The sequence below is a fragment of the Phyllostomus hastatus genome, unplaced genomic scaffold (assembly GCF_019186645.2).
Source record: "Phyllostomus hastatus isolate PE091 unplaced genomic scaffold, TTU_PhHast_1.1 phas_contig_551, whole genome shotgun sequence".
NCBI classification, from domain to species: domain Eukaryota; kingdom Metazoa; phylum Chordata; class Mammalia; order Chiroptera; family Phyllostomidae; genus Phyllostomus; species Phyllostomus hastatus.
The window spans coordinates 2256006-2268266 of record NW_025333909.1 but is presented as its reverse complement, the minus strand read 5'-3'; the positions used below and the strand labels follow the sequence as shown (position 1 = coordinate 2268266).

At 55.0% G+C, this 12261-nt stretch overlaps 1 protein-coding gene across 4 annotated transcripts in view; it reads left to right on the top strand.

Moving 5' to 3' along the window:
- STARD8 (StAR related lipid transfer domain containing 8) overlaps positions 1-11763 on the top strand; it is a 39486-nt gene extending 27723 nt beyond the window's left edge. For 3 of the 4 annotated variants that reach the window (XM_045847420.1, XM_045847423.1, XM_045847422.1), the window contains exons 3-14: positions 1008-1089; positions 2078-2141; positions 3470-4884; positions 5548-5721; positions 6683-6842; positions 7312-7510; positions 7788-7998; positions 8301-8415; positions 8704-8928; positions 9880-10097; positions 10194-10370; positions 10522-11763. In XM_045847420.1, the coding sequence (XP_045703376.1) occupies positions 1008-1089; positions 2078-2141; positions 3470-4884; positions 5548-5721; positions 6683-6842; positions 7312-7510; positions 7788-7998; positions 8301-8415; positions 8704-8928; positions 9880-10097; positions 10194-10370; positions 10522-10639 (3158 nt within the window). In that variant the 3' untranslated portion in view covers positions 10640-11763. The remainder of the gene's footprint in view (positions 1-1007; positions 1090-2077; positions 2142-3469; positions 4885-5547; positions 5722-6682; positions 6843-7311; positions 7511-7787; positions 7999-8300; positions 8416-8703; positions 8929-9879; positions 10098-10193; positions 10371-10521) is intronic. The other variant, XM_045847424.1, reaches the window with a different exon arrangement.
- Positions 11764-12261: the final 498 nt, after the last annotated feature.

The window sequence follows — 12261 nt, the reverse complement described above, 5'->3', positions numbered from 1 at the left end:
GACTGCGTTACACCACTCCCAGTGCACTTAGAATGAAGTCAGTCCCGGTGCTTCACCCTCACGGACAAGACTGTGTCAGCCAACTGCCTGCCCTTTCTTTACTCCTCTCTCCCCTTCGCCGACCACACTCAGGCTCCTTTTTATCACCTGCTCCCTCTGGGCCCTTTTCCTCTTCAGAGCCTTCGTGTTAGTCCTGCCAGGAACTCTCTCCCCAGGCTTTTTGCACGGCTGGCCCCTTCTGTTTCTTCAGGACTCAGCTCAGACGTGTGACCTCTGCCAGCCACCTCTCTAGGAATAGCCCCCACCCAACCTGCCATGATGTCTTTTGTCGCATTTATTACTGCATTCTCTTGTTTGTTTCATGTATTGTTTATTGTTTCCCTCCGCAGGAGAGTGGAAAGCCCATGAACGCAGGGATCATTTCTGTCTCCTTTGCTGTTGTATCCCCAGTGTCGGGCACAAAGTAGATGCTCAATGAGTCTTAGGAAATGAGTAAATAGGCTGGTTTTACCAATAAGGCAGAGAAGTGTGGGGTTTCCTGACTGCTCTCACCTTCTTCCTTGCTCCTTCCTCTTTCCCCTCTCCTCTTTAAACCCCAGGGAGTGGGTCCCCTGTTCTGGGTAGCAGTGGCAAGTGTTTCTTCTGTCCTCACTCTCTCCCTGCTCCCCCACTTCACCTTGGGCGAGGGAGGAAGTTCCTCATTTGAGCAGCCCAGGATTCAAAGGGGATTGAGACCTGCCGTCCCTGCGGGACCTGCCTCACTGACTGGTGATGGGTCCTCTCATCCAGCTACCCCTCCTGGCCTCTCCCCAACCTTTCTGCTGATGGCCACCTCGAGCTTCCTAGGCTCCTCCCTTCCCGCAGACATGCTCCTCCTCCTCTGCTCTTGTTGGGTTTCCTCTCTGCCTCCCCAGCTTCTCCAACCTCCCCTTTCCAGCTCTAAGGGCCGCTGGCAGAATTCCTGTCCAACCACCCTCAACTCATCTTGGCTTCTCTCTGCCATGCAGAAGGTTCATTTCCCCTGGATATTGGCTCTGTGAAGAAGGACCACGGTTTTCTGGACGAGGACTCTTTGGGGGCCCTGTGCAGGTAGGGGGGCTGAGGGCCAGACCTGGGAGGCTGGGGCCCAGCTTGGGGCTTCCTCATGGAAAAGAAACATCCCTGTGCCCCTAACAGAGGAGGAGCCCCACATATCAACAAAGCTCATACACTGCAGTTACCCTGCTTACTCTGTCTTCTGGGTCTGTGACACCCTCACCGACCCAGCACTCTAGCTGGAAAGCCAAGGTCTGGCTTTGATTCTCTTCTCCCTTCAGTGAGATTCCATAGACAGTCCTCTCATTTGTCCCCTCTCTACTTATACTAGCTTGGCCCTTGTCTGAGGTCAAACCATGACTTCTTGGATCCATTACAGCCTCCTACCTGGCCTTCCCGCCTTCCATCTCTGCATTCCCCTCCTCGGCACAGCACAGCTGCCCACTAGCCACTAGAGTCAGTTTCCAGACAGGCACTCCTCTGCCTCAAATGTGTCGCTGCCTAAAGGGAAAAATCCAAAGCTTTTTAGCATGACACCAGAGGTCCTTCGCAATCTGGTTTTGACTGACCTTATCAGCCTGGGTCTCGTTTCATAACTACACTGGTCTGTTTAATGTTGTTCTCTCTACCTTGTCCCAGGCTCCTGTTGAAACCTGAGATAGGAGTTCCTCTGTCTCTGTTCCTCTGAATCCCATTTCTGTCTTCCAGGAAGCCTTATCTGACTACAACCAGTCTGTTCACGGAACTTCCTTGTCCCACCCTCTGTGTGCCTGCTCTGCCTTCTGTCTACTCTGGTTCTTGAACCTTTCCCATCTTTGTAGTGGTTTGTTTCCACATCTATTAGCTCTCAGAGGACAGAGGCCATAATCTCCTTAGCATTGTGTCTGGCACTGAGACCCTTGGGAACACTGGGCTTGGGAGACATTTCGTTGGCCGGGCACATGCACTAGTGGATGACATCTTGGGAATATCTTGGTAGGTTATGTGCTACAGGCTTTGGGGGTTGGGGTTCTTGGGTGACCACTGCTTCGTTTCCTTGCAGGAGGCTGATGACCTTGAACAATTGTGCCTCGATGAAACTGGAGGTTCATTTTCAATGCAAGCAGGTGAGTCATGGTAACAGTGGAGTCTGCGACCTTGCAACGTGATGGGAAACTTAAGACGTGCACAAACCACTTTCGAAACTAGTTCCAGTGTCCTAGGAGTCCAGGACATCTGCAGCAGTGCTTTGTTCCAGCCTGGGGGCAGGGTGTCAGGGTTAGGCAAGCCTGGTCTAGAGGCTGAAGTATGAGAACAAGTACCCCGGCCCTTGATCTCACCCTCTGCCCGAGCCCACCTATACCTCCTGGGTGTACTAATAACCTGACGCAGAGATGGCCCTTCCTTAGGGAAATCCATCTGCCTCCACTCCCTACTCTGTGATGGCAGAAATTCCTTGACTAGAGGGTAGAGACAGAATAATGTGATGGAAAAATCATGGCCTATATGGTGTTAGATGTCAAGGTCGTTAATTCCACCCACCCCAAGTCTTTTCCCTCTGGACCTCATTTTCCTCATCTCTCCCATGAATGGTGGGGAGGGGCATCCATAGCTTCCAGAAGCTTCTGTGCCTCAGCCAATCTGAGATTGCTGAAACTGTGAGGACTGTCAGTCTGCACGTAGCCCTGGAATGTGGACCTGATGATCCCATCCTGCCCTGGGGTCAGGTTCGATGAGTTTCTTCTGAGGCTTTCTGCCCTAGAGGTAGGTTCATCAGCCCAGTTGCCAGAGCCCTGGCCTGAGAAGAAGGAAACTCCTGGGACCTAGTCCCCACTGACTGCTCAGTGACCTTGGGTGAGCCTCTTCCTCACTATGGGCCTTAGTTTCCCCACCTTGCACATTAGAAAAGGAGAAAATCTCAAAACTCCTCTCAGCTCTGACATTCTGTGATTCTGCAACCCAGGCATGTGCCCTGACTAGGAATGGAACCAGTGACCCTTTGGTTCGCACGCAGGCCAGCATTCAATCCACTGAGCCACACCAGCCAGGAACATTCTGTGATTCTGACCTAAGACTCTAGCCCACACTTGAGAGGTTGCTGAGACCAAGAGGTTAAGATACCTGAATTCTAGGCTGGCTCTGTCCCTGACTTCCTGCATGACGTATAACCTTGGACAAGTGGCTTCTCATTTGTGGGTCTGTGTTTCACTGTGTGTAAATGGGGAGGGATTGGATCAATCACATGACCTTTACCATCCATCTGGTCTCTATCTATGCCTCCTGGCCTCCTCTTTCTAGCACTCCCAGAGTCAGCTCCTTCTCTAGTACATGTCCCCAATCAGAAAGCAGGGAGGGCCCTTTGTCCCAAAGTCCTCCAAGTGTTTGGAGGCAGAGTGCAGCATAAGCAAGGCTGGTAGGTGGACTTCTCTGACTGACCCTGTGGTGCCCTTCTCAGAATGAAGACTCAGAAGAGGAAGAGCAATGTACCATCAGCAACCCCTGGTCCTCACAGCAAGAGAGTCAGCGCTGGTCTCGCATGGGCTCTTCTGACCTGTTGGCTCCACCGAGCCCTGAACTACCAGTGACATCCAGCTGTGAGAGTGTCCTTACTGAGCTTAGTGCCACCTCCCTGCCGGCCATCACCGTGAGCCTACCACCTGAGCCAGCAGACCCACCCTTGCTAAGCCGTGCCCCAAGCCCGAGTGACCGGACCCTCCTCAGCCCCAACCAGGGACCAGAGCGTCCCCAGGACAAAGCCAAGAAGCGCCGTTCCCGTAGCTTCCTCAAGCACCTCGAGTCTCTGAGACGGAAGGAAAAGGGTGGCAGCCGGCAAGCTGAGTCTGAGCGTAGCCCAGCCACTTCAGAGAAGGCCACCAAAGCCTTCTCTTTCCGTAACCGCCGTGGCTTCCTCTCAGCTGGATTCTACAGGGCCAAGAACCAGTCACACACCTCAGCTAGGGGCGGTGGCACTGAGACTCAGAGGGCCTGGGAGGCCTGGTCTGTGGCCACATTCCGGCATCCTCAGCGGGTACACAGGGATAACTACCTGGTGCATGTGCCTGGGGACCACAAACCAGGCACATTCCCTCGCTCCCTATCCATCGAGAGCCTGTGTCCTGAGGATGGACACCGTCTGGCCGATTGGCAGCCAGGTAGGCGCTGGGGCTACGAAGGGCGCCGGGGCTCCTGTGGCTCAACGGGCAGCCATGCCAGCACCTATGACAACATGCCCGAGCTGTACCCAGCTGAGCCTATACTGTCCGGGGCTGAGGCTGAAGATGAGGAGGAGGGAGGGGGCAGCTATGCCCACCTAGATGACATCCTCCAGCATGTGTGGGGACTGCAGCAACGGGTAGAGCTTTGGTCTCAGGCCATGTACCCAGGCATGGAGCCTGGAGATAAGGAGGAAGAAGAAGATGAGGAAGAGGAAGATGCCACTTCATCAGTAGAAATAGCCACAGTTGAAGCTGAAGGTCAGCCTGAGGCTCTGGCCCAGATGGAGGCTCCGGCCCACAGGGAGTCCTCAGCCATGGGTCAGGATGAAGTTCAGACCATTCCCTCAGCTCATGCTTCAGCTGAACTCCAGACACAGGCCAAGCTGCAGGCTCGGGCTGAGGCCAAATCACCGGGCCCAGCCCAGGAGAATGAGCAGGAGGTGAATTCAGGCGGGGAACCCACCTCTGCCTCTAGCCTGTCTATGGAAGAAGGACACTCCATTTCTGACACTGTGGCCTCCTCCAGTGAACTGGACAGTAGCGGGAACTCCATGAACGAGGCTGAGGCTGCAGCGTCGCCAGCTGCACTCCAGGCATCAGCACCCCGTGACCGACGAGATTCAGGCGTTGGGGCCTCACTCACCAGACCCTGCAGGTGGGACTTCAGGGTAGGGGTAGGGGCAGGGGGCTTGGTTGTCTGTGTCTCTTCCCTTCCCAGTTCCTTCCTTTGCCTCTCTCCCCTCCCCCTATCTTCACTAGCCCCCAAGCCAGTTTCTTAGTTATGTGGCCCAGGGACACATTCTTGGGAGCTGGCTGATTGCTTTTAGGCACCAAGGCGCAGGAGGAAAGGAGCAAGAGTACAAGACTTGGCAGTCCGGAATGTTAGCTTCCAGACCTGCCTCTGCTGTGGTCTTGAGCAAATACTAGCTTCTACTCGGGCCTCAGCTTTCCTGCCTGTAAATCCACAGCATTAGAAGAGATGATCTCTGATCCCCAGTTTTGCAATGCTGGACTTGTCACTGCAGCCCTGGAAAAGGGTAGGGGCTGTTACTACGTGATGGCCCTAGATGGACCTGAGCCCTGGGCTATCTCCCTGATTGCATCTGGGCCACCTCCCTGATTGCATCTGGGCCACTGGGCAGCCCAGGAAACTAAGACTAAACTTTTCCTACCCTGGGGCGTAGCGGCTATGCTGACAGTGGTCACGTCTCTCTGCATTTTTTTTTGGTGGAGGGGAGGGGCCAGAAGAACACAGCCCTTTCTAAGGTTGACCCAACCCTGCTCCTCGGGCTTTCTCCACCTCCTCATCCCTGACTAGGAAGCTCCGTTGGCACAGCTTTCAGAACTCGCACCGGCCCAGTCTCAACTCGGAGTCGCTGGAGATCAACCGGCAGTTTGCCAGCCAGATCCACCTGTTGCACAAGGGCTCCCTGCTGCGGCTCACAGCCTTCATGGAGAAGTACACTGTGCCCCACAAACAGGGCTGGAGCTGGTGAGTGCTCTGGGGCCACGGTGGGGGGGGGGGGCTGCTCACCCTAGTCCCGGCTCCCTCCCTGCCCCTACTCTAAGGCCCTGGGAGGGTCATCTCCAGAACTCAGGTGTAGATAGGCAGAGCTCACCGGGCAATGCAGTGGTGGGATGTTGCAAGAAGCTGGAGGGACCATGAGCTACCTGAGAGGTAGCTTGTGTGGGTGAGGGGTGCGCATCGGATGCATGGGAGTATGCGTGCCATGTGTGAGGGAGGAACGGGGGTGCAGAACATGAGGTCCTTGAGCTGTACCTCCTCTACCCGAACATCCATGCTACCACCAGTGATATTATCTGAAAATGCAGCTTTGGTCGTCACTCTCTTGATAAGTACCTTCTGTCGCTCCGCACTGTCCAAGTTTTCCTTCCCACCATAATCCTTTCACGTTCTGGCCCTGCCCCATCTGTCGGGCTCTGTAGCTTCCTACCTGTAAGAAATGCCACTGTATGGGCCAATTGCCCTTCCCCGAGTGTGCTGTGTTCTTTTCCTGGCCTCTTTACCTTTGTCCATGCTGTTCTCTTGGCCTAGGATGTCTTTTCCCCATTTCTCCTCTGGGACAAAGCCTACTAAAATTCTCAAGAGCCTGCTGAATTTCCACCCATATCTGAAGCCTTCCCTGACCCACTAGGTACAGTTCCCCTCCCTCGTGGGTCTTCCGCGAAGCTCTTGGCTCACTACTGACAGCAAGTATTGTCACTGCCTGTTGACATACTTATCTCCTTCACCAGACTGAGCTCCTGTGTTCCTATGTGACTCTGTAGGGCTGGCCCCAGAGAGGTGCTTAGCAATTATTGACTCGGGGGATATGGTGTGTTTCTTACCCTGCTCATTGCTGCCTACGTTCCTCAAGACTGCCGGTAGTCTCCAAGCTGTGTCCCAGCGTAGCCCGTGCCCCTTCCTGATCTTTTGTTACTCCTCCAAACAGGCCAGTACCCAAGTTCATGAAAAGGAACAAAACCCCAGACTACCGAGGCCAGCACGTGTTTGGGGTGCCACCCCTTATCCATGTACAGCGCACAGGCCAGCCGCTGCCGCAGAGCATTCAGCAAGCCATGCGCTATCTGCGCAGCCAGTGCCTGGACCAGGTGAGTCCCACTGGGGAGCCTGCGGAGAGGTGGTGCTGGGGGGCACGTCTGAGGCTAAGAAACTGGGGAGGGAAGCCACTCTGCTCTGCTTTTTTCCCCTGGCTTGGCCCACCAGAGACCTTTTCTAGCCTTAAAAAGGCCCAGCGGGAATGGAGCCAAAGCGCCTCTCTTCCCAGCTCTGTCCCAGCCTCCTTCTTGGCCTATACTTCCCAACTTCCAAGAGTCTGCCTTAGCCTGGGTCCCCCTTTGCCTATTCGTTTCCACCAAAGCCATGTTTCTGCTTGGCCCAAAGCTATAAAAACACATTTTCTTCGGTTTTGCCCTTTCTCTCCAACTCTGTGCAGAGGAGGCCTGTGGGTTTGGAAGTCTCTGGGGTAGCCTATGCTTGTGACTCCTGGTCCAGCCCCGGTCTCACAGTCTCCCTTCCATGTCTCCCTTCTTCCCTCCGTCCCTGATCTTCACGGGCCAGGTGGGCATCTTCCGCAAGTCTGGGGTGAAGTCTAGGATCCAGAACCTGCGCCAAATGAATGAGTCATCCCCTGACAATGTCTGCTACGAGGGCCAGTCAGCCTACGATGTGGCTGACCTGCTGAAGCAGTATTTCCGAGACTTGCCAGAGCCTATCTTCACCAGCAAACTCACCACTACTTTCCTGCAGATCTATCAGCGTGAGTTGCCAGTACTCATCCCCAACAATCTGCCCCCTTCTCAACCATCCTGGAGAGAAACCACATTTTATTCCCCAAACCCACTATATGGCAGGGGCTTGCCTAAGGTTACAGCACACATTTGAGTGGAGCTCGATCTTGCACCTGGAGACCCCCCAGAGCCCACCTTTGCCGTTCCCTCTCACTGGAGTCCCTTGGGACTACTGTTTCTTCTGTGTTCCTGGGCACAGTAGGCTCTAGGGAATAAGGAAGCCCTTCTGTCTTTCCTTCCTGACAGTCCTCCCCAAGGATCAGTGGCTGGCAGCAGCACAAGCCGCTACTTTGCTGCTCCCTGATGAGAACCGAGAGGTGCTGCAGACCCTGCTGTATTTCCTAAGTGACATTGCCTCTGCTGAGGAAAACCAGATGACAGCTGGCAACCTTGCTGTGTGCCTGGCACCCTCCATCTTCCACCTCAACGTCTCCAAGAAGGATAGCCATTCACCCAGGTGAAACAGGGTGGCATGTGGGGTGGGGCCGGGCAGGGAGGGTTTGCCCACCCCTGCCCCACTTGGACTTAGGGCCCTCGATGCCTGGTGCTGCAGTCCCAAAACATCAGCACAAGGGGTTAGCATCACTCTTCAGGGGCCTGGGACTGCTCGGATGCTGTGAAGCAGGGTCTTCTAAAAGACAGCAGGTTGTTTTGTGTTCAGGACTGGCAAGCTGGCTTCCTGAGAACTGGAAACCAGCCTGTCAGCCACATTACCTCCTGCCATTTGTGCCACCCTCTCCTCTCTGCCCTTTCCTGTAGGATCAAGAGCAGGCGCAGCCGCATTGGCCGGCCAGGCCCTAGGGACCTAAGTGAGAACATGGCGGCCACCCAGGGCCTGTCACATATGATCACTGACTGTAAGAAACTTTTCCAGGTGAGTGATTCCAGGCCATGAGGCCTACCTCCCAGACCCTGGGGGAATCATCAGGTCTGACCTTTACCCCCCAAGTCAGGGATAGGGCCCAATTTCACACATGTCCCTCAACCTCCTACTTCCAGCTCTTTCTGCAAGGTTTCTCACCTACCTCACTGCAGTAGCCAGGCCTCCCCACCCCACGAACATGAACCTGACAAACTCTGTGGGCTCTGGGACTGAGGGTCCCTGACTCTCTCTGCTGCTTGCTCCTCATGGCCCCAGCCCAGTGTGTGTGTGCTCTGCCAGGTGCCCCAGGACATGGTGCTGCAACTGTGTGGCTCCTACAGCGCAGCTGAGCTCAGCCCTCCTGGCCCAGCCCTGACTGAGCTGCGGCAGGCACAGGCTGCTGGTGTGAACCTCAGCCTGTACATGGAAGACAGCGTCCAGGAGCTGCTGCGCGATGCTGCTGAGCGCTTCAAAGGCTGGATGAGTGTACCAGGGCCCCAGCACACAGAGCTGGCTTGCAAGAAGGTGAGTACCACACTTGCCATGGTTGCCGTGGGGCTGGGAGAGGACTCAGTGCAGGCAAGGGGCCTGGGATCCCAAAGGAAGGGGCTTCCCTGACAGTCTCACTATAGCTCGGCCTGATACTTGGACAATGTCAACCAGCAAAGCCAGAACCAAATGAGACCAAGGGATCTCCCTTGGGGACCATTTGACAGAATTACCTTCCTAAGGCCCCACTGTAGACATGTCACTGCTTTTACAGCCTCACCTCCCATTTCTCTCTACACCACAGTCACACGGTGCTTCTGCCCCTGATGTCGTGCTACTTGCACTAACCAGCCCCACACATTACATTTCCCCAGCTACTGTAAGCCCCAACTTGATATGCCCCCTCCTCCATTCAGAGCCTCCTGCCATGCCCTGGGCTGGAGATGACTTCTCTCTGTCCCTCTCTTGGCACTAGCCATATTCTTTCTTGGACTCATTATGAATAAGACTGCACATCCGAGGACTGCCGTGTATAAAGTGGTCATAATGAAATTTCCCTTATGGGGGTGAGGTGAGCAGCCAACCTGGCACCTGGCGTGTACAAAGGGCTCAGTGAGCAGCAGCTTTTGTTGCTTTGCACATTTTCTACTGTGCGCATTAGGTGGTGAGTTCCTCAAGGACTATCCCCATATCTTCTTCCATTCACATCCAGAAATTCCCAGCACTGTGCCTATTTTATGGTAGAGCCTTGAAGGCCTCCGAGAATGTGTGTCTGTCATCTCTTTGTGATCCTGAGCGGGGAGAGAAGCAGACATCTGGAAAGGAGAGACAGGACAGGGGACACAGGGGTGGTGACACGGGTTGGCACAGGAGCCCTGCAGCCTTCCCTCCTCTGGGCCTGGCGTGAGGGCAGGCCAGAATGGGAGGGTGAGTGGGAGCTCTTGAGCCCTGACAGCTGCCTCCTGTCCCCGCTCCCTTGACCTACAGGCACCAGATGAGCACCCCCTGCGTGTGTGGAAGGTATCCACCGAGGTGGCAGCCCCTCCAGCTGTGGTGCTACACCGCATTCTGCGGGAGCGGGCCCTCTGGGATGAGGACCTGCTGCGGGCCCAGGTGCTGGAGGCCTTGATGCCGGGTGTGGAGCTGTACCACTATGTCACTGACAGCATGGCACCCCACCCTTGCCGTGACTTCGTGGTGCTTCGGTGAGAGACTCCAGCTGCTACTCTGCTGTGCTTAGGGGACGGGTGAGGTGGGGTGGGAACCAGCATCAGGAACCTGAATGTGTCCCTTCTGCACAGGATGTGGCGTTCCGACCTGCCTCGTGGGGGTTGCCTGCTTGTTTCCCAGTCCCTGGATCCTGAGCAACCTGTCCCAGAATCTGGGGTGCGGGCCCTGATGCTCACTTCCCAGTACCTCATAGAGCCTTGTGGCCTGGGCCGCTCCCGGCTCACCCACATCTGCCGTGCTGACCTAAGGTACTAGGCCCCCTTTGCCCTGGTGACCTCCTTGCCTCTGCCTCATGCTGTTGATCCCTGGGGGCTGGGGGCCAGTCTCTTCTCCCTTCTGCCCGGAAAAGGCTCCTGGTAAGACCGCATGACTCATTCCTGCCTGCTTTTCTCTCCCCAGGGGCCGTTCTCCTGACTGGTACAACAAAGTCTTTGGGCACCTGTGTGCCATGGAAGTGGCAAAGATCCGGGATTCCTTCCCAACCCTGCAGGCAGCTGGCCCGGAGACAAAGCTGTGAACCTCAGCCTGGTTCCAGGGTGACACCGCCCCGCCCCCTTGGTACCACATGATTAGGGAGGATCATAGCACAGCAAACCCCATATGCTGCTTCCAGGGGCAGAGCCATTCCCCGCACCCCAGCTACCTGGTCCTGTCCCCTGAAGTTCCTCTGCACATACAGGAGAATTTCAGTGTCCCAGCTCCACTCCACCCCCACCCAAACCCTGTGTTCCGCCTTCCTGACAGAGTAGAGCCATTTTAGGAGCAAGAACACCGCCATTGCCCTCAGGCCCACAGAGCCACCAATCAGCTTGGAGCCTTATCAGCTCCCTGCCTGCAGGGGACAGAGGGAGAGGGCAGTGTGTACTCCCAGCTCTCTGCCGGTTTGAGAGGCCAAGCCATCCTGTTTGGTACTAGGGTCCCTTTGAGATTGGACAGGAGGTTCTGGCCCTGCCTTTGGGCCCAACAATGGCTCTAAACTAGCTTTTCCAGAGAAATTGGATGGGACTGGATAGGCAGGTGGGCAGAGCACAGGGCAGCCCCAACCACTGTGGAGCGTTTTATTTGTGTAAATACGATGCTGATTTTTATGAGGCTGATTGAAAGAGTAGGCATAGATGGGCCCCTAGTAGGCGACATGACGATTTGGGATAGCTTGGGACATGAGAGTGGAGGAGGGACCCTCCTTTCTCTGATCTCAAGAGACCAATGAACCAGTTTCCCCTGGCTTGGGTCCCATACTTGATCTGCCACTTTGTGGGGTCCCGTGCAGCCTTTGGCCACGAACTGCTACATCTGGAGAGTAGACAAGCTCACTCCTACCACGCTGGCTGAGCAAAAGCAGATGGTGGCAAGGAGACACCTAGCTGTGTCCACGTCCCTTCTCCTGCTCTTTGTGCCTACAGTACCAGGCTGATATAATAGCCCCTTCAAGCAAAGACCTGGCCTGTGGTTCAGGTGTCCAGCCAGCCAGATGGCAGGGCCAAGTGTCATCTCAGCCCACTGGGGAGTGATTCAAACCCGACCTATCCCCACCCACTGGCTATCTGGGTTCATGTGGAAATTCAAGTGCCATTCTAGCATCAACTCATGATTCATTTTTCTTTAAGCTCAATAAACTGAAATGAGATGGTTCCTAGCCAACATTGTACTTTTTTTAAGCCTGTTTTACTTGTACCTATAAATACTGTACAGTCAGGATATATATATGTATTTGTGTACATATAGGTACATATATACATACATACATCTATATACACACAGCTTTGGTCTATCATGAGTATACTATAATCTGTGGGTGGGAGTGTTGGGGCAGGGCACCTAAGGTGAGATGGGAGAAGTGGAGAGCAGGAACCACGTGGCTCCCTCAGCAGAACAATAAAGCATTACTGGAGATGCATGCCGACTGTGTGGCTCTTTGCTCAGATGCTGGGTAGGGCCTGGGCTCAGTGTTAGGGTGAGAGCTCTTGAGCATTACTGGCCTGGGAGTCAGGGAGGTCACAAGAGGAATAGGGGCAAGGCCTCGGCTTTTCTATTTAGGAGGGGATTTGAGGGTGGGGAGGTGGGATTCCAAGAAGCCACAGCTCGGGCACAAGCTGCAGGCCCCATCCCCTGTCTTGGCCAGGGTCCCTCATTTGAGTG